Source organism: Arvicola amphibius, chromosome 5 (assembly GCF_903992535.2).
Source record: "Arvicola amphibius chromosome 5, mArvAmp1.2, whole genome shotgun sequence".
NCBI lineage: Eukaryota > Metazoa > Chordata > Mammalia > Rodentia > Cricetidae > Arvicola > Arvicola amphibius.
The window spans coordinates 99,456,084-99,478,448 of NC_052051.1; the positions used below are offsets into that span (position 1 = coordinate 99,456,084).

Consider the following 22,365-nt stretch of genomic DNA (forward strand, 5'->3'; position numbering starts at 1 on the left):
AATCTCCTGGAGGTGGGGCTTAGTGGGAGGTTTTAGGTCATTGTGGTTTTGTGTTGGCTTGGAACATAAGACACTGCCTTCTTCCTGTTTTACTAGGCAATCAATTGCTTTGGACATGTGACATGTGCTTCTGGTTACAAAGGGCAGCCTTCCAGAGGAAAACAACACACGTCTGGATGGCTGAAGCCTACTGAGTTTTCTTGTTTTTAAGTTGCCTGTCTCAGCAGAAACCAGCAGTCACATTGACTGATTCCTGATTCCACTTCAGTCCCTTATTAGGCACTTCCATAAAGTGAATAAAATAAAATAATAATTTTATTCCTACTAGTGAAGGAGCAAACAGTTGCTGTTGTCATGACCACATCTTATAAGTTTTTGCTTGCTTGCTTGTTTGTTTGTTTTTAAACATTTGCCTTTCTCTCCAGTGTTTTTTATCTTTGAGTTTTGCTGAGATTTTGTTGTTGGTGGTGGTGGTGGTTTTGTTTCTTGACATTCAAAATATAGCCCAGGTTAGCCTCAAAGTTGTTATTGAGACAAGAATAGCCTTGCATGCCTGATCCTCCTCCCTTTACATCCTGGTACTGGATAACAAGCATGGACCATTGCCCCTGTAATTTCTTTTCTTTACTTTGGTTCAGTTTTGTATCACAAAATGGGAGTTACTCATGACAGTGTGAGACCAAGCAAATTTCAGTTATCAGCATCACATAGGATGCACATATGATATATACGATATATTTAAGTCATATATATATTATAGTATTTATTTATAGTGGTTCATCTAAACAATACTGTAAAACCATCCTCCTAGCCTACCATAATCCTTCCCAGTGAAGGTTAAAACTTTTAGAAAACAGCTAAGGTAGGGGCATCTCATTCCTGCTATGATGAGCTAAGGTAGGACCCAATGTCATTTTGTCATTGTTGGTGTTTGTTTCTATAAGAAAATATTTTCCTGGGTGATCCTGCTATATAAGCAGCAGTAAGAAGTATTGTTTTGGGCAGTTGTGTTTATAAGATCACATGCTTTGATGTCAAAGAACATCAGTACACATCTATTGTGTTAAAAGTTTTCTCAAATACCACCCAGAATCATCTCACTTCTCAACAGCAGCAGGATAAGAACTAGAAGCCAGGACATTAAAAACAGAGTTCTGAAACCTGGTCATTGTTCCAACTCTGCACTTTCAACTGGTGCAATCATGAGACCACCACTACCTTTAGGGTTTTGTTGTTTCTTTTTTGAGACAGGGTCTCATGTAGCCCAGGCTCGACTCATAGTTGCTATAGAGCTGAGGATGAATTTGACCTGATCCTCCTACTTCCACAACCCTACTGCTGGGTTTATAGGCTTGCACTATCATGCTTAGATTTATGCAACAGTGGGGACTGAACCCAGGGCTGTATGCCTGCAAGGCACGTACCATAGGTATTTGTTTGTTTGTTTGTTTTTGATAGGGTCTCCCAATATAGCTTAAACTGGTCTCAAATTCTGATCTTGCCTCAGCCCCAAGAGCTGGGGTTATAGGTGTACCTGACTTATATCATCTCCTTACTGGTTATAGCTGTGCACATTGCATATGTGGCTGACCCCCCCCCCACCCCATGTTCTTTGACTCTTCCCTTTGGCTCCCTTTAGCTCACAGGCATTGCCACCACTGTCCCTGACACATACTCATCACAGAAGGACTGTGTCCTTCAACATGCATGCCAAACCTGCATGCTGGCTGATGACAGCGGAGGCAGATGGGATGGGACAGACTTAAGGCCTTCATCTGAGCCTGTGAAGTGCAGTCCCTCTCCTGACTTAATCCCAGTCCTCAAGGTCAGGGCAGGTCCACCTGGAGAGAGCCTCAGATCCCCAGCTCTCTCCAACTTCCAGCAAACCACTTTCTTTCTTTTTTTTTCTTTTTTCTTTTGGTTTTTCGAGACAGGGTTTCTCTGCAGCTTTTTTAGAGCCTGTCCTGGAACTAGCTCTTGTAGACCAGGCTGGCCTCGAACTCACAGAGATCCGCCTGCCTCTGCCTCCAGAGTGCTGGGATTAAAGGCGTGCGCCACCACCGCCCGGCTCAGCAAACCACTTTCTTATACATTTGGACCCTCCTCCCTCTTCCCCCCCAAATACCCTTGTTTTATTTTTGTATTTTGTCTTTTACTGATTGGTTTAGTTTTAATTGGTGTGTGTGTGTGTGTGTGTGTGTGTGTGTGTGTGTGTTCCTGACTGTGGAGGCTGGAAGACAACTTTTGGTGTCACCTGACAGAGCATGGTTCACCTCCTGTGAGACAGTGTTTCTCATTGGCTTGAAGCTCACCAACTAAGCTAATTGCTAGTCCGCAAGCCTCAGAGAACCTCCTGTCTCTACCTCCTCAGTGCTGTGATTACAAGCATGCCACCAAGTAGAGCATTCTTAGGTGGGTTCTGGATTTGGGGATCAGGCTCAGGTCCCAAGGTTTGTAAGGCAAACTTGTACCAGCTGAACCATCCTCTCAGCCTTTTGTGAACCGGAAGCAGCTCCTTAGCTTGGTTAACTGTATTCTCTGAATTCCAGTACCTCATGCTTAGTGCCCCAGTTGCAACAGAAAAAAAAATCCCACTAATCCTCCCCACATCTCTGGTAGGAAGCTGCATGGCAAGTATTTGCTCTCAGCTTCACCCTCCTATTTACAAGGCAAGATCTCACTACTCATTGGCACACAACTTACTACTAACATTCAGTTCTTATGCAAGAAAAGAAGGGTCTTGTCTGAGAGAAGAGATTCTACACAGACTCGTGAAGGAGCCTTCAAGGTCTTTGAAGTTTACAGACAAAAGGAGATGAACTTGGCTCTCACCCCAGCGATGCACTACTCATGCCTGGATTTAAAACTCAAAGAAAGTTCAGTGATTAGACTATGTGTCCTCCCAAGAACAAATCTTGCTACTGAGACTTCTCTTGTGCTCTCTTGCTCCTGTCTGTCTGTCTTCAAAAGAAACATGAGGGACGTTCTGGCCTGAAGAAAGTTTGGTATCCAGTGCACACGAAAAGGTGCAGAAAGACGCAAGATTATGGAATGATAAGGAGAAGTCAAGGTCAGGATTGAGTATATCCAACTAACACGATGTCTCTGGGAGTCTTAGTCAAAATTAATGTTTTAACAAAATGATATGGTTGGGTCTCACTGTGATCTGAAGCCCAATTTCCTCCATGACTGTAACTCCAGAGAGACCTTCCTGGTGGGAGACCCTGAAGCTGGCTGAGAGACACTGGAGCCAGCAGCCTCCTAAGCAGCCTCCTACCACGCAGCTCTTTCCAGCTGGAGAATCACTGGTGGAGTAGCCGTGCAGGGAGACAGCAAGGAAAGTTAGTTAGTAACTGGCTATGTTGACTCCAGGCTTTCCCTGGAATTCACAAGGCAGAGATGTCTGTGAGTTGGACTGGCATTGTCTAAAGAGGCCCAGGGTGTTTGCAGGGCGGGGAGGTGATTCTCTGAAACCATCCTAGGGCTAAAGCAAAGGAAGATGATGTTCTTATTTGAGGAAGATCTGTCACCAGGGAGTGAGCGGAGCTGGTGGGTGTGCTGCAGACACAATGAGGTGTGGCTCCTGGGATCCAGCTCAGGGACACCCTGCTGCTCTGAGTGAAATAGCAATCTCTTATCTTCCCCTTTTCCTTTCTTTCCCTATAGGGAGCCAGTTCTTTGATGTTTCACTAACCCCAGAAGGGTGGGGGGTGCCAAAGAGAACCCTAGCTGGAAGACTGCTATCTAGGAGACCTCCCATGAGCCCTTTTGGAAGGACATTCCCAAGGGCCTCTGAGTCCCAACCATCGGATCCCTGTCTCGTGGAAACAAATTATACTGACAAAGTTTACTATAGATCCTAAAACTGAATTGTGGACACTCTGCTGTGAGGCTTGAATTATCCCCAAATGTTTGAGGGCAGCAGGTACTGAAATTTCATCACTAGGCAGTGAATTCCCTAAGGACTAATAATTTCAAAACTTTCTCTAGGACTAATTCCATTTTTTCTCATGTTAATAAGTCAGAATTTTAAGACACAAATTCCATACAGATTTGTCCCCCACCCACCTTTCAATAAATTACTATCATTCCTTTCTTCTACAGAGAGATGGAAAAGAGCCACAAATTATTTCAGCCCTGTGGTTTTTCAGTGTGATTCATTCTACTGGCAGCAAAAATCGCTGGAGGTTTTCATTAAAGGTCCCCATTCCAGGTGATAATTTGTTTGGACTCTCGAGTGGGATTAGAGAAGATGTATTTTATTACGGGAAGTTTTGGGTTGCTGCTTAAGGGAATGACTGGTTTGTACTGGGTTTTCTGTGGTGGATGAAGGAAGCTGCATTTTCTCCCTTTCTAGTGTTGCATTATGGGAGGTGGTAGGAGACTTTGGGGGAATTGCTGCTGAGCCAGCTTATTTTCTCTCCTGTTTTTAAATTCTGTGTCTTAGTTTTGGCATTTGTGATGAACTGAATTGTGTCTTCTTCAAATTCAGACATCCTAATCCTAAACCCAAATGTGACTCACTCATCTGTCTTGCAGGAAGCAGTCATGTTGAATGCCTTCTTAAGGGGAAGCCCTGATCTATCAGAACTACTTTTTGATAAGAAAAATGAGATGAGACTTTATGAAACACATAGGAAGGATCACATAAGAAACAGAGGAGATTTCCAATTAGGAAGGGAGGCTCACCCCAAACTAGCCCTGGTGGTACTTGACTCTGAGCATGCAGCTTCCAATTGCCCAGTCCGTGGTGCTAAGTTATGGCAGACCAAACTGGCTAATACAACTCTCCCTGGAGGAACCGTCCATCCACACAAAGGGCTGACAAGGACCAGTGAATGAGTCCCATCCTCAGTTTTGGGAACAGACTTATGAAAAGGTCCCTCCAGATGAAACACGTATGACTGATTTCACATATGACTATTCCACGTGACAGCCCTGTGTCCTGACACCCACGCTACAGGGAGCACCTAGACCATGCAAAGGTCCTGAAGCTGTGTGTGCGTGAGTTTCCATGGTGATGTTGTGAGGAAGGAGAGGAAAGCTGGGGAAACAGATAGAAGCTTTTGTGGTAGAATCTTAGTACCTTTAAAAGTATACACATGAATTTCTTTGAGATTTCAGAAATTTTAAATGATTCTTAAACCCTAACTGTCGCTAAAATTTCCTTGAAAAAAAAATCTAAGCATTCTCTAAAAAAGTTCTTTCTATAATAGTCTAGAAGATTCTTTATAGGACCCTATTGATTTCTGGCCCTTGGACTATAGTTTGGTTGCCCTGATGGAAAGTGCCAGGGCTCTTTTCTTTTTTATATTTATTATTATTATTATTATTATTCTCTCATACACATCCTAACTGTAGTTTCCCTTCTCTCCATTCCTCCCAGGCCCATTCCCTCCCCCAAATCCACTTCTCCTCCATTTCTCTTTAGAAAAGAGCAGGCCTACCAAGGATATCGACTGAACACAACATAACAAGTTACAGTAAGACTAGGCACCAACCCTCGTAACAAGACTAGGTTAGGCATCTCAGTAGGAGGAAAAGGTTCCCAAGAGAGACACGATTCGGAGACACCCCCACTCCCACTGTTAGGAGACCCACAAAAGCAGCAAGCTAAACAACCATATCATATTTGCAGATACTTAGCACACAGTCACGCAGGCTCTGAGATTGCCACTTCAGTCTCTGTGAGCCCCTATGAGCAGGGTTCTTTGCTGCACAGGGAGTTCCGCCTTCCTAGGAATCCCGTTTCATTAATCTTCCTCCTCCTACCTCTGCCTGCCACTCCCTAGTTCTAGAGAAATCCCAGCCCTGAATTTCTTCCAGGGCATTAAAAATGGGGTTTAAACATTTTAGTTTTGTAGCATTTGCTTTCTCCTATCTTTGGTTTGCACTCCTTGAAGGCCTGAGTGCCGGGTTAGGGCTTTTCATGATTCTAGGCATTCTCTCTGGAATTGGGCAACTCCTCTACAGCCTCTGTCCAGGCTGGACCACTGTTCCCTATAGACTGAATAAACAACTAACCCCACCCCTCAAACCAACCACAAAACCATTACAATAGCAAAACCTGACTTATTTACAGATTAGTTACTTCCTTAGCAAATGTAGGTACTATAAAAAAACTGTCATCATTTACTTTTAATGAATACTTTATTCCCTTCAATTTCCAGATAAAGAATTCTTTATCTAAATTGTAATTTCCCAACATCTCAAACTCAGAACTATGAAAGTAGCCTACAGTACCTATTTCTTTAAAAATTCTATCATCGAGCGAGCGAGCGAGCGAGCGAGCGAGCGAGCGCAGCGAGCGAGCGAGCAGAGCGAGCGAGCGAGCTAGCACTATCATCTATCTATCTATCTATCTATCTATCTATCTATCTATCTATCTATCTATCTATCTAATCTATCATCTATCTTACTATCTATCTATCATCTATCTTATCTATCAATCTATCTATCTATCTATCTATCATCTATCTATCTAATCTAATCTATCATCTATCTATCTATCTATCATTATCCGTATCTAATCTATCTATCTATCTATCTATCTTATCTATCAAATCTAATCTATCTATCATCTATCTATCTATCTATCTATCTATCTATTCTAATCTATCATCTATCTAACTATCTATCTATCATCTATCTATCTATCTATCTATCTATCTATCATCTATCATCTATCTAACTATCTATCTATCTATCATCTATCTATCTATCTATCTATCTATCTATCTATCTATCATCTATCTATCTATCTATCTATCTTGAGTCAGGGTTTCATATAGCCCAGGCTAGCCTTGACATTTTATTTTTGTAGGTAGCAAAGGATGACCTTGAACTTCTGATCTTCCTGCCTTTACTTCTCAAGTTCTGGGATTACAGATGTGGGGGATCATGCCTGATGTGTGTGGCTCTGGGGGCCAAACCCGTGAATGGTAGACATGTACTCTACAAACTGATCAACATCTTATTCTTCTAATGTTAGAGTGTGCATTTTAACAGAAAACAAAATTTATTTGTCCATAACAATTCATCATTAAAACAGAAATTGCTCTGTCTAGAAATATTAGCATTAAACCTCCTAAGCCTCATAAAATGCCTTGCCCTGATATTCTCACAGACTCCAGTCACAGTGTTAAAACAGTACCTCAGGTAGCAAGAGCAGTAAAAGTCATTTCTTTTAAAAATCTACAGATTCTTTTGTTCTGAGGGAGAGACCAAGGAACCTGCAGAGACTGTACCAAAGAGGAAGCTGCCAAGCTATTCTTTTGGTGAACTTCCAGCTCAGCATGTGCCTTGGTAGACTGTGGGGAGTGGGGGGTGGGTCGACCACCACTAAAAGCTTAGAGTTTTGCCTTTCTTTGTTGATACCCACAAGGAATGTTTCTGCATCTCTGTTAAACTCAGAAAATCTGGATTTAATTTTGCTTTCTTTTGATATTATTTCTTCTTAACCTGGAGTGTGTCTCATAAGTCTCAGCGGTCAAAGAAATGCACTTCATTTCTCTAGAATAATGATTCCACAAATACTGTTGGAATAAATACTTGTGTGTTTTTAAGGGCATTTAAGTAAATGATTTGTGTGATAAATAATTTATTTTTCAATGAAAGCTTTGCTAAGTTAGCTAAGACTAGCACTTGAGAAATACAATGGCCGAATCACCAAAGCCAGAACAAACAATACCAACATCAGTCATGAATAGTTTTTGTGGTCACATTGAACACGAATATTTTTGATAGAGTTACCTGTGCCGAAGAGGAGCCCATAGGACAGCGTCCACAGCACTTCTACATGAATTTTCTTTGCAACTTTTGTCAGCGATAAGCCCCAATTTCTGCAGAAAGCTGCCTCAGCTGCGACTTCGGGGTCTCTAAGTGAGGACCCCCGGGAGCTCAGTATTAACAAGACAACTACCACAGCCAGACAATGACCAAAGGACCCGGACAGACGTTTCTCAGAAGGACTATGTGAGCAGCATGCAAATGAAAGGCGTTCAGTGTGTTGGCCTCTAAGGAAATACCAACCACGGTGACTCAGCATTTCACTCTCGCAGGGGCGTCCATAGCAAAAGACGCCAAGTGTGGCTGAGGCCGTGGACAAACTACAACTCCACACGCTGCTGAACACATGCAAAATCGCACACAGGCCCTCCAAAGGCTCACCTTGTTGTAGCAGCTGAGGTACTCGATGAGACAGAAGCCAATCTCCTCACAGCTGAATAAAAACATAGACAAGTCCAGGGCCTGGAGCACAATGGTCAAGAGCACTTGCTGCTCTTTCGGAGTACTCAGTTTCCCCCACCTGGCAGCTCGTTGTCTCTGTTAACTCCATTTCCAGGGAACTCTGTGCCTCTCGTGATAATCACAGGCACGCATGCGATGCACATGCGTACATTCAGACACATATGCACGCACATAAAGTAAAAGAAATATTAAAAGCAAAGCAAAAAAAAAAAACCCAACAACGTAGCTCCATAAAAATGTGTAGATGGGAATGTATAGCAGTGTAATTTGTAATTGCACAGGCCAAATGTCTGTCAACTAGCCTAAAACACAGCCTGGCATATGCTTGCAACAGCTCAGGTATAAAAAGGACTAATGTGTTACAGTTGTACATTATAACATACAAAGTAACATACACTGCGTGTTACAGTGCAGATATATGTATATGCTGTGCCACATTAAATAAGCCCATCAAAGACTATGTATTTTCCCATTTTTCTTCAGTGAAATGTCAGAACTGACAAATCTATGAAAACCAAAGTGAGATTGGTGGTTAGGCACTGTAAAGATTCACGGCCAGGTTTTCCAGGGGATAGTCATATAGTATTTGGATGCTCACGTTGCTGTGGGTGGGGAGACAGTGCTCGTGAGCAATGAGGACCAATGGCAAACAGGTATGGGAGTCTTCAAGGAGTGAGAAGAGTGATTAAATTGTGCTTAAGTTAGCTGCAGTGATGACTTCTAACACCCATCAAAGGATCGACTTTGGATGGGCAAATTGTACATACACTGTGTAGGTTATAACTTAATAAACCTGTTATCTATGACGCTGCCATGGTTTGTCCGGTTTTTCTGACTGTCGACATACATCAAGAGGACAGAATTGACTGTGGGATGAACCAGGGCACTTCTGGCAACTTAAAGGTGGATAAAACGAAGATAATATAAATCCAGAGACAGTGGGAACTACAGGCAATGCTCTGCAGAGGCATCTTGCTGGCAGCACAGTGATGGGACCGAGGATATGGTTTCTGTGCTAGATAGGTTATGTGTCCTACCTAAAAGGGAAAAGAACCACAACTAAATAAATAGTGTGCGCATCTAAAGCTTCTTCCATAAGATAAAGCCCACTGAAGACTCAAGACTTCTTGGCCAGGCTTCATAGGCCAAGATACCTATGTTGTATATTCAGGGTCCAAACATTCAGCCTTGAAGCAAAATAGCTAGTATTATCTGTGCTTTTTAGGTAGAAATAAAAGCTCAAAATAGGTTAAATAAATTACCCAAGCATATACAAGATTGAGGTGTGATTTGAACCCATGTCTCTCTGATGTTTAGGTCTCATGGAGTATGCAACAAACTGTTTAGGATAATTACACTATAAACCTGACCTTTCTTGTGTCTCTGTGTCATCCCTCTGTTTCTCCATTTTGTCATTTTGGAACAGATGCCCGAGAAAGCCTTAAAAGAGAGAGATTACAGAAATTGCCACTGACAGGGATGGTACAGTTGCTATAGTAACCAATCTACCAAACTGGTCTGTGCTAGTAGGCACAGACTTCTGCCTCTTCAATACTCCGGTGCTGACTAGGATGCTTCACGGCCCCAGCCAACCCCTGGGAAAGCATGGGAAAGAGAATGAGCCGAGGGCCAACCGCGTGTGTGCAGCATGAGTGCTCCTTCCCAAGTTTCCCCTCCCGACTCCATATTTTATCTCCTGTCTTGCAGTCCTTTCATTTTGCACAATATGTTTGTGGTACTTGGTTTTAAGAGATGCTGAACATCAGGGCTAAATTACAGTCTGTTGCTTTGTTCTAAGTGGGAGTTTGTAAATAGGGCTATTTTCTTTTGGGCAATAAGTTGACCCTCCCAATTCGAGAATTCCCCGACTCCATGCCAGACTAAGAGTGGACCAGCACCTCATTTCCAACACAAACATCCATTTGATTTTCTTAAAATGTCACAGAAGTTACTGTCTGGAAACCAGAAGCCACCAAACAACACTAGCTGTGGGCTCAGACAGACACATGCACGCGTCCAGCAGTCCACATTTTTCCACGGTTCTGTTTTCAAGGCCTCCTTTTTGGATGCTGATGCTTTCTGACTTCCCCACCTCCCCATCTCACTGGCCTGGCCTGTCTTCCGAGGCACCTGAAGGGACATAAGGCAGGGAAGTGAAACCGACTGTAATTCTTCAGTTCACTTCTCTGCAGCCTCCAGTGAGCCAGGCTCCAGACGGTGGCCCAGCTGAGCTCTGAGAAGCTGAGAGTGCCTGCACAGGTGCAATTTGCCAGCCCTGCTCAGAGGCGCTCTGGGAGGAGAGGAGCCGGACTTGAGGATGTGGATGGAGTCTGCAGTTGAAGTGTAGGAGACTAGAAAAAGAGAACTCTTTCCTATGAAACTCTAGTATCTCAGAAGTCACATTCCTCTCTAATGGATTGAAGACAGTTGTTGAAACCACCGGGAATTCTAACCCTGTTACCTGCTCATGTCCTTGCTTTCACCTTTGGGTCTCTTCTACTTCCTTCTCCTGGTCTGAAAATTTTGTGTTGTAGATAAAATTACAAATGCCTCCTAGAGTTGTTTTGATAGGCTAACGTGTATTTGGAAAAATTTGGGTTCTTGTGGCTTTAAAATTAGTTATAAATACTTTTGTCTGTTTGTTTTTTGAGACAGGAAATCTCTGTGTATCAGCTCTGGCTGTCCTGGAACTTGCTCTGGAGATCATTCTAAGTAGCATTTTGTGTGTATGTCTTATTTTCCTTCCTTTTCTCCTCTTTTCTTTTCTTTCTTTATGTGTTGCTGCTCTGTATTTTTATTAACTAGTTGCTCTAAACCAGAACACTGGGAAATCAAACTATATTACAAGCCCATTTTCTGGATGTAGAACTCTGCGAAAGTGGAGCAAAGACAGTAATTTAGCTCTGTGGATTCAAAAACAACAACATTTGCATAACTGTTTGCTTAGTTTCACAGTTCAGCTAAAAAGCACACTGACTTTCCACTGTAGAATGAGCCTCCGTGGTAGCTGTTCCTACACAGGGGCTGCATCTTTCTCTGTGATGAGAAATCTCTTCTGCAGCCTCTGGACATAGGTTATCTCTTTTGGTTCCTGGAAAATGCCCATCTCTTCTGCTGGGGGCTTTGCCCATGCTTGCCTGGCTTCACCTTACCCACATTCCCAGCTTCCCCTATACCTGTTACCAGGTCACCCTGGAGAGCTCATCATTCAAGCCTCATCTTCAACCTTCTCTATATAGAAAGCCTTCTTTGACTAGCCAGACACGGTAATGACCCTCTATTCCACGATGTCCTCACAAAAAAAAGCATTTGCTACGTGCTTATCTAGCACTAGTTTGATTAACCTTTGTCCCCTGACTCCCTCTTTCTCTTGTTTCTTTTTCCTGTAAGCTACAAAAGCTGAGGCATGTATCCATCTTGTCCAGCTCTGTGCGTTGAAGCTCAGCATGGAGTTGGGCCCTGCCTATGTCCACAACAAATGAACTGATATTCCACAGCACAGCTTTTTCTTAGTGATAGTTTACAGTGCCTCACCCCAAATTCTCTTTGTGGGTGTGAGCCACTCATGCATGCAGATTTAGAGAAGCCACCCAAGGTAGCAAATGTCACCTTGCTTTTCAACTCAAAGGATGCTGGGCACTGAGACAGTTTTGCATAAAATACACTTTTCATCTATGTTTGACAAAGCTGTCTGTCACCTTTGATCTCTGACACTTCTAAAATGACTACACAGGTCATCTGAAGCACAGATGAAGCAAAAGAATAAAGGTTTGCTTTTTTAAAAATGACATATCTTAGTCGTTTAGTCTTTTAATGACATAACACCTATTAGACAGCTATAATTATTGAGCTGAATCAAATCACAGAGGATAAGATAGCGTGACTTTCCTTTGTAAACATTATCTTTTTGTTATTTTAAGGAATAGCAGTTCCTTGCTTTGCAGTGGATTCTGTTGATAACTTTAAAGTATGTAAGGCTGAGTGTGTGGGGACTCAAATGTTTCTTGAGTTGTATTTACCTGACTAAAGCCAAATCCTTAATCTCTCGAGTCTCCTTGCCCACCTTCCTATATTATTGATTCTCATTTCTTTCTTCTTTGCATAGTTTGTCTCTTAATGACTTCTGTTTCTCTGCACTTTTCTTATTACTTCTTATTCTTTCACCCTTTCCCATGACTTCTATATTCCCTCTGCTGTCAACTTTCTGTCTTTATTTGTTTTCCTTCTAATACTGCAAACCATTTGAAGCCATTCCCGTCATTTGTGAACAGATAAAATCCTCTGATATTTTCAGTAAAAAGGAAACTATATCCTATATGTTATATATAGTAAAACCAACAGTTCTTCCTACTTATTTTATATCGGCATACCACTGATTTCTTTTCCTTTCTTTCTTTCTTTTTTTTTTTTTGAAAGATAAAGGTATCATCACTGGTAATTTAAGTATCATGAAATGTCTTGGAAGTTAATACAAAGGGCATAGGAAATGAATGTTTCTTGAGATTCTAGAATGATGAAAAGCATAAACAATTATGACAGACATTTAATAAAATGATTTTCTTGAAACAAAATATAGTCAGAAAGCACTTCCAAGGGGTTAATCTTGTTTTACATTGTTAAAGTGTGTGGGCATTTTTATAGTTCTGGCTTGTTGTGCCTGGTGAAAACAACTCCTTTAGGAATTATTCACATGAATAAAATTTTGTTGCTGGCCCCTCAGCAAAAAACCAGGGCTGACACACGAGTGTTCTAGTCCAAAGCATTCTGAGAAGGTGATTTGTTATTCAAGCTTGAACTGTGCAGTTTTGTTGTATTTTCTTTCTTTATTTGTTTGTTTGTTTCTGAGACAGGAGACAGTGTTTCTCTGTGTAGCTCTGGCTGTCCTGGAACTTGTTCTGTAGACTGTACACCAGTCTGTCCTTGAATTCACAGAGATCTGTGCCTGACTCTGCCTCCCAACTGCTGGGGTTGAAGGAATGGTCTACCACAGCCAGACTTTGGCTGTATTTTTATTATTATTTTTCATACTTAGACTGAAAGTTTTCCTGTGTGTTTGAAATGCAATGGCTCATCTATTTTCTAGCTCCATACTCAGGACTTAGAGTTAAAATGTGGTAGACCAGTAGGCTGGGATTCCGGCTTCCTAGTGAATTTTCTTTCTTTTCCCTTGACTGGACAGCTGTAAGGGTTATAAGATTGTAAACTTTAATCACTGTTGTGGTGAGGTGAAGCCAATGTGTAGAAGGTAAAGATCAGCATTTGATTTTAGCCATGTGGGCAATACACACTCACAGTGACTTGGTATTGTCCCCATATTGAATATTTACAGATCAATATTGTTCAGATGATTGACAAATAATATATCTATTTCCTGAAAGAGTTTTTTACATGTGAACAATAGAAGTATTATGTGAGAGGTCTAGTAGTTGTTTAATTGGTGGTAGTTACCACAAACAATAGATGAGCTGGTGGTGGGGTGGACGAGAGACAGACAGACAGAGAGAAATGTAGAGAGGGAGAGAAGGAGGGAAAGCTCGCCATTTGCAGGTTCTGGATCTTATATGCTAGAAAAAGAGGAGCATCTAATTCACTCTTTTTCTTTTTCTTCTTTTTTTTTTTTTTGGATTGCTCATGCTATAGCTGTCTAGGATTGCTACTAGGTTCTTAAGTTTTGCTGTGAAAACATGAAATTCTAACCTGGAATGATAGAATTAGTCATGAAACCTTTCTAAATGGAAGGCAGAGTTAGACTAATAGGGAATCTTTTCATTAGACTAAGGTGATTTGTTTGTTTTATTTGTTTTGTTTTGTGTTGTTGGGACAGGGTCTTACTATATGGTCCTGGTTATCTTGGTGCTCTCTACTCCACCAGATTGGCCTAAAACAGGTAGCAAACCTCCTGCTTCAGTCCTCTGAATGTTAGGATCACAGGAATGTGTTACCATGTCTGTTAGTTTTTGTTCATTTTGTTCAATGATACAATGAAAGTGTCTATAACAGAGGCTGGCAAACCATAGCCCAAAGAGTAAAGTGGCCTACCTCCTAGTTTTGTGAAGCTCCAAACCTGAGGATACTTCGCATGTTTCTAAGTGATCAAAAATAATGGCATGAGAATGAATGAACATTCATTATCTCCAAAGGCAGTTTTATTGCAGCATACCTGTACTTAGTCACTGATTCACCATCTGTGCGACTCTTGTACTGTGAGAGCAGGATTATTGGAACAGTGGGCTGGTGACCACAAAGCCAAAAAATCTACTCTTTTGCTTTTTATTAAAAAAAGGGTTGCTGACAATAGGAAGGATACTTTTCTTTGAGTTCGTGCTTGTGTGTGTATATATATGTGTGTTCTATGCGTGTGTGCATATTTGTGCCCATATGTGTTCATGTGTGTATTGTATGCACATACATGTGCAGGCCAGGGGCCAATGTCAGGTGTCTTCCTTAGTCATTTTTTTTTTTTTTTGCTTTTTTAAGACAATATCTCTCACTGAACTTCCAGCTCACCAATTCAGATAGCCTGACTGGGCAGCAAAAAGCCACTTCATACACACTCTCTCTGTCTGTTTGTCTCTCTCTTTCTCTGACTTTCTGGTTTTAGGATTATAAACACTCACTGTCCCATTCAGCTTTTATGTGGGTGTTGGGAATCAAACTCAGATATTCACGTGTGTGCTGCAAGCTACCTCCTTAGTCCTTCCTAATTATTTTTAAAGTCAGGTGCATTGCTGTTTGACCTTTCCCAAAAGGAAAGCTTTAAGTCTAGATGTGAGTTCAAGGTCAGTCACAGAATAGCAGCCTGGGGTAGAGGTGGTTATAGTAAGAAGTGCACAGTGTATAGAAGAAGACAGACCCAGCTGCCATGCTATGTGGTTGTTTAACCTTGTTGTGCAAGCTTGGCCACTAAGCTTAATGTCTCTGAACATCAACTATTTCATCTTTAAAATCAGGCTAATGATAAGAATATAAAAGTTAATGTTTATAAAGTATTTTAAACAGCACATGGTATAAGTAGCTACAGTCATTTATTTATTTATTTGTTTGTTTGTTTGTTTTGAGGTGAGGTCTTACTGTGTAGCTCAAGCTGGCCTTAAACTCATCATCCTCCTGCCTCTGCTTCCCAAGTGTTTGTGATTACAGGCATGAGCTGCCACACTTAATTACAGCAACACAATTTTGACTGTGTTTTTCTGTTAAGAAATTTTAGATACTTAATAAATTAGCCAAGTAAATGAGTGAACCTCAATATGCTTGTACACAGGAGGAAATCCAAGCATGAAATAAAATTTGAAAATGTCCATTTTTGTCAGCAAGTCATCTATGTGTAGAAAATACATCAGTATGTTTTTAATTGCCTTTGGATTGTAGGAGAGAACTGTTGGCCTCCCATACCTGTGATATAATTTTGCAATCAATGACCCTGTTTCAGATAATAAACAAATTGTATTGTAAATGGTTGAGTAACTTCTGATACAAAATCTAACTACCTAACGACTTCTAATCTGGGGGTATCAAATTGGCATAAAGGGAAACAACAATTTAGAGAATGCAGATTGGTTGCTTTGCAGAGTCTGTCACACTGTTCTCAGAAAGAGAGCCAATAAAGCCACTGTCCTGCAGTCAGCTTGTAGGCATCAGGGCCGGGAACTACCCTTGCATATTAGCCACCGCCTTTCCTCAGTGGAAGGCATTTCAGGAATCAGATGCTTAGAACCCTTAACGTCTAAATAGATTCTAACATTAACTAATACATAATCTTTAAATAGACTATGCTAGGTGAAAAGTAAAAGCTTCATAGGGTTGCTCTCTGTCTAAAAACGCGATATAATTGCTTGAAGATACATTTCAATACGGGGCTTTATAAAGGACAATATGTTAGGTGCATTATTATCTTCAAGCAGGTTTTCCACTATAGGTGCTTCCTGTGTTGTGTCCACAGGAACTATAGCCTGGCCAACACACAAGTGAAGTGTGGCACATCTCCTTTCTTATTTCACAATCTCAGTTCATTCAGCTGTCAGTAAGCATAACCTTCATTTAACTTAGATGTCGAAGCTGCAATGAAAATACAGACAAAAGTTAACTACTGCAGTCCAATCTGAAATTATTACTAAATTGTGCATTAAAATTAAAAAAATACAAAGAAAAAAAAGAAATTTTTGGTTATTCAAGCTAATTAGGCCGAGGTCTTCAGGACTGTAAGTGGACATGCGACTCAGTTTCTTTTCCACTACACATCTTCAGCTAGCTACTCTTCCGTGCTCACTTCTTTCTGTGAGAACTTCGCACTGTAGTAGTGACTTCCCCAGCAACTTTCCCAGAGCTTAATTCATACTTTTCTTGAAATGAAGAAAAATATTCACATCTCTTACCAAACCTAAAGACAACAGCCAAGAAATCATATTTCAAAATGTTTTATGGGTATTCAAGTCCTGTCGCCTTCAAAATTTAAAAGAAAAAACAGTGATAAAAATGATAAAGATGTCTATCTTGGGTCATATTTTGATATTTTGATATATGTATATAATGGACCAAGATTAAGTTAGGCTATGTAATGCATTTATTATTTGACTACCTCTCATTTTTTATGAGAATGTTAAGCTCTCTAACCTAATTTAGCAATACGTTTTTATTAACTGTGCCATACAATAAACCACTCAGACTTATTCCTCTTGTCTAAAATTTCATATCTTTTGTCAAGTCTTGTCATTTTAAATTACCAATTACTTGAAGATGGGGCCGCAAGCTTCTTATTTCATTTAATGTACTAATGCTTACTTTATTAAAACAGAATATGAACCGGAGTTCAAATGACATACTCAGAAAAATTGAGCAACTAGAGAAAGATACAGAGTTGATTCCATTTTTTCTATATAGTCTTCCTTGACTGCTCATTTTTCCAGATAATACAAATTCAGAATTACTTAATCATGTTTAAAGTCATGTTTTATTTTATTATATCAAATTCTTTACCTTCCACAGATACAATGTATATTTTAAACACGTGAATTTTTTTCACCTACTCTATTTACTTGTATTTTACATTCATTATGATCAGCTGGTCAATTTCAATTACCCCTTTTTCTCTCTAAGTTTGAGGCATGTCTTCATATTTGGGATCTAAAAATTACAGATAGAGGAAAAGTAATAGACAAAGTGCCCTTCTGTTCAGCTGCCTTCAGCAAAAGTGGTGTGATCTCAGAAACAGTACAGTACATATCTAACCTCCCGTTGACCTCTGCGCAAGGCTGAGAAAACAGTTTTCTATCATACTGGCTATAACGCAGGGGTCATGGAATTCTAAAGGGTTTTAGCTTATGAACATTTTTTGCCTACACTCAAGTTAAAATTTTCTATTCTTCAGTGAATTAAAATTATAATAATGTGTTTGTTCCCTAAAATGGAAAATGCCACAGCTACTGATAGCGGGATGGAGTTGAAATTATGTTACTGAGGTTGCCAGCAGGTTTGGTGAACTATTTTCTTTTCTATCTCTTCCCCTTTTAAGGGAAGATACAGCTTTCCTCCTACTGCAGAAGTATCAGGTCCCTGAAGCACCCGTGACACTTGTAAGCATTCAGTGGTCAGACACCACTACATAGCCTTCAAATGATGTGGCCCAGTGAAGCTGGGAGGTCTTGTCACGGAGCCAGGCAGCTTGGTATCTTAGCCATCCACGAGGACAGAGCCAGCAGGCCCCAGATGGTGTGCTGATTCCAGGCTAAGGTAGGATTTTGACTAAGATTTTGTCTTTTAAAAGTGAACTCCCCTGGCATTGATTCCTAGGGCATACTTACATACAACAGTGCATTCATTGTGCATGCCAGAAATTATTTACCAGATCTAATGCACAAAGCTTATCTGCCCAAATTGCTCTTAGGATAAGTTCAATCTTAAATTTATTATCCTCTTTGGCTTTCTGATTTATCCTAAATTATATATGTTTTTTAATGTAAAAGGCAATCTCAAGAGTTTAACTATGTCATCTGAATTCTTGACTGTGTAGAATATGCGCTAATGAATAGAGTTATAGGTCATTCAGAAACAATAAAATCTCACACAGTGGACTGTTTCTCCCCAGTACCCTTTGGCATGCTTGCCCCTCACAGTGAGCATGTCACTTGGATCTTTAGACATATGAAACACACCTAAGATAACCCATTTTCTATTTTGTTCTGACTTGAACTCATGTACTCATTGTTGAAGTATGAGAGGTTTGCCTTGCTGCTTCTGGTATAGACGTCTTTTGACATCACGACACACAAACTCTTCTCGCACAGCTATTCAAGAAGTCAGCAAACAGCATTTGTTACAAGTTCAAGAGTTCTTATTCCTCCAGCTGACACGAACTTAACAGTAGTGCTGCCCAAACAAACGCAGTTAGTTATACGCTGTATTCCTTTACATTTCTGTCACCTCAGACAAGTAGAAACATGATAAAAAACAATCCAACCATCCTCTCTCCTAAGGTTTCCTGGAGTGCTCCCCTGACCCAGGCGGCTATCTGCGTGGCACTACGCCTTGGCAGATTTTCAAGTCATGCCCTTCTGTCATGTACGACTTAAAAGTTTATGCTAGGACCATGGCCTGGCATCTGAGACCTGGATGCTTAATCATGAAAAGCTGGGGGGGGGGGGGGGATAAGATACCTCCTATCCAAGAACAGAAAGGAGCCCTTGGCTAGGGCTCATTTGGAAGGGTTTTAGAAGTGGAGCCAATCAAACACGGTTGTCAGTTTCCGCAGTCTTCCCATCGGCGGCACTGTACCAAAGCATCATTTCTCTCTCCCTTTGGACATGAAATGCTGTGCGCAGCATGGCAGGCAGCACCAACAGTTCCCTAACTTGTCTGTGACTCACTCCTGCTAGGCACAGGGATAAACTGGAGAAGCAGACTCTGCTCCCAGTCCTTCCCAACCACCAACTTGTCCTTTCCCTGTTCTCGGGGACGGGTATTAGCAGCAAGGCTCAGTGCACCACCCAGAACTGGTTAGCTTTGCTCTCTTTTACAAAGTAAGAAGGAAGGGCTTTGTGGAGGATTAAAAAAGTTTGCTTGACCATGGGATGCCCGACGTTGGACCTAACAACAGAGATAGACAATGCCCTTTAGGAGTTCCAGTCTAGGAAGAGAGCAGAGCTCAGTTACAGAAGAGAACCAAAACAAACAGTAAAACCTTGAGTACATGACAGGAAGACTATGGGATTTTCTTTTGCTGGCAAGGCCTGGGGGCCTGGGGATCCCCTCCTGGCTCAAAGCAGAAAAGAGAAAGTTCGGTTGACACCACAGGCTCCTCCTCGTTGAACAAGACCACCTTGAGGTGCCGAACAAGATCTGACCGACAAATGTCCAGAGTTGCTCTTCCAAAGTGCCCAGGCCTTTGGGCCCCACCTACTTATTCCATTTCAACCCTAGTCTCCAATCGTGTTTCCTGCCCTGAAGAGTTGGGAACCAGGGCATTCAACCGCTCAGGGATGCTGTTAGACCAGGTTCCTGTTGCCTCTCCTGACACTCTGAAATCAACTTTCCCCATGCCAACTGAATTGTTTGAGATGGTTTTTCCGTGTGCGGGAGCCTCCCGCCCAGCCCACCCAGTTCTCCCCTCCTTCCTGCCCCCTCCCCTCCCTCCGGCCTCTCCAGCTCCCCACATCCCACCCCGCCTTCCTCTTTGTTGTCTCCTACCTGCTGGCCAGGCTCTGCCTGCAGTGCTGCCTGAAGGGCATCAGGTGGTAGTTCATGGCGTCCAGCAGCAGCTTCTGGCAGACCGGGTCGGTGCGCATGAAATCCACCGACTGGACCCGCTCCACCAGCTCCGGGGCGGGGATGAGCGCGAAGCGGAGGCGCTTCATGAGGTCGGGAGCGTACTGCATGCGGGTCTCACGGTCGTGCTCCAGCCACAGCACGGACATCTGGAAAAGTGCCAGCTCCGACTCCACGGGGGGCGGCAGCGAGTCCAGCAGGGCACGCATCTCCTCGAAGTTAAGCAACAGCACATCCTCCACCAGGTACTTGTTGGCCAGCTTCTTGGTTTCCTCCAGGCCGTGCAGTGCGGCAATCTTGCACACCTGCTTGTAGTTCTGCACCGAGATCTGGTCGTTGAGGAACTGAACGCAGAGCTTGGTGACCTGAGGGATGTGCAGGATCTTGCTGACCGACAGCACCTCCTCCACGGTGTCCAAGGAGAGGGTCACGTTGGCCGTGTAGAGGTATTCAAGCACTAGGCGCAGCCCGATGGACGAGCAGCCCTGCAGCACTAGGTTGTTAATGGCTCGGGGACTGGTCAGCAGCTTGTCGTCGGGGGAGGAGGAAGGAGTCCCGGGCTCCTCCTGTGGCGGCGGCTGCTGCTGCTGTGGAGGCTGCTGCTGTGGCTGCTGCTGTTGCTGCTGCTGGTCCTTGGGGGCCCCCAAGCCGTCCTGGCCGCCGACCCCTCCCCCGAGAGGGGGGTGGCTGGAGAAGAGTGATCGGAAGTACTGCGAACAGGAGGCCAGCACGGCCTTGTGGCAGTGGAACTGCTGGCCCTGGGCCGTCAGGGTCACGTCGCAAAATAGCTGCTTCCTCCACAGCAGGTTGAGGCCGTGCAGCAGGTTGTCACTGTGGCTGGGGTCGAAGGTGGAGGTCCTGTCACCGGATCTGGACATGGCGAGCTGACTCCGGGCACCTGGCTTTAAACCCTCCTCCAACCTGGCAGACAGGGGTGGGGGTTGGGAGGGGGAGCAGGGTGGAGTAGGGGTGTGGGGTGTGGCCGGGATGGGGAAGGGGAGAGAGGAACAACAATCAAGGCTCCGCTTGGCTCTCCCTGTGCGTGCGCTCAGGACCCGACCCTAAGGGGAAGGTGTGAAGGCGCGGGATCCTGAGCGCCTCCAGAAGGGTCCTCCTCTCGTCCCTGCTACCTCTTACACACTTCGCCCCTCACTTTCCTAAAAACACCCAGGCTCCTCTCTTGGCAGCGACAACGGTGACAGCAACGGCGGCAAAAGTGAAGGCTGAGGCCGTGACACCTCGTGGTCTCTTGTCCATGCCCGGCTGGATGAAGGGAAAGGCCGAGAGTGGGAAGTCAGGGGTGCCCCGAGAGCTCAGAGGCGACCGACGGCGGCGGTTCCAGGTCAACTGGTGCTGGAAGCTTTGCTTTTCTTAGTTGGCCCAGTTTGGGGGTGGGGTGAGAAAAGGCGGGCAAGACAGGCTTGCGGGTGGGCGATTCTTAGCTCTCTGAAAGCTGGGGACACCTTCGATTATCCGCGCTACCCCGAAAAAGTCCTAGACCCAGAGTCTGAGGGAGGAGATAAAGCCCTTTCTTCTCCCAGGGAAGTGCAGCGGAGCGCGATGGGGACCCGCTCAGTGGACTCGGCAGAGGCGGGAGCTGTCCTTATCAATTCTAGCTCATTTCCCTCATCCCGGCCCTGCCCGCTTCCCCGCTTCGCAAACTGTTGGTTTCCCTTGCCGCCACCCCGTTTTGCTAATTTTCAAGAGAAGCCTTTAAACCTGGCCAGAGAATCCTTTAACACACACCACCCAGCCACCCCTGACTCCCTTCTCCCTGCACCTTTGCTATTTTAGAGCACGGAAGTTCAGACATCTAGTTCCCCTTCCAGTGCGGGGCGGCACCGAGGATGACTGGGGGCAAGTTGGGGTGCAAGGCTGGATTTAGAGCAGGAAACTAGAGGGCAGGAGGGGTTGGTGTGGACCGGTCTCACTCTCGAGGACCAGGAGCAGTGGCTTTAACTGGAGGAACTATGAGAAGTTCAAGTTAGAAGGCAGGTGTTGGGGGAGGGGTGACAGCGGTAGAGTGGGGGTGGGGTGGGGGTGCGGTCCGGTGCGGGGGGCCTCTGCTCCGCACTCAAAAGGATTTTGGGTAATCATAGCATCCCTGTGACTCCCGGGGTTCAGCCCCAGAGGTCCCCCACTCGGGCACCCCCACTCCCCCAGCCCTGGAAGTACTTCTCTAAAAAGTCTGAGCCGCCCGCTTCTAGGTGGTAAGAGGCCGGGGAGGGGGAGGCCAGGTGAAATCCACACGCCGAGCCCTTAATCTGTAATTGCACCTTTCAGGGCTGAACAGGAAAGGACCCTCTGCCCGCGTCCCGCCGCGCGCCCTCCGGGACCACCGCCGCCGCCACCCGGCTC

The 22,365-nt window shown here is 43.6% G+C and overlaps 1 protein-coding gene across 1 annotated transcript in view; it reads right to left on the bottom strand.

Moving 5' to 3' along the window:
- Klhl14 (kelch like family member 14) overlaps positions 1–20,885 on the bottom strand; it is a 107,835-nt gene extending 86,950 nt beyond the window's left edge. Inside the window, exon 1 of the mRNA XM_038332116.1 lies at positions 19,930–20,885. Within this exon, the coding sequence (XP_038188044.1) occupies positions 19,930–20,885 (956 nt within the window). The remainder of the gene's footprint in view (positions 1–19,929) is intronic.
- Positions 20,886–22,365: the final 1,480 nt, after the last annotated feature.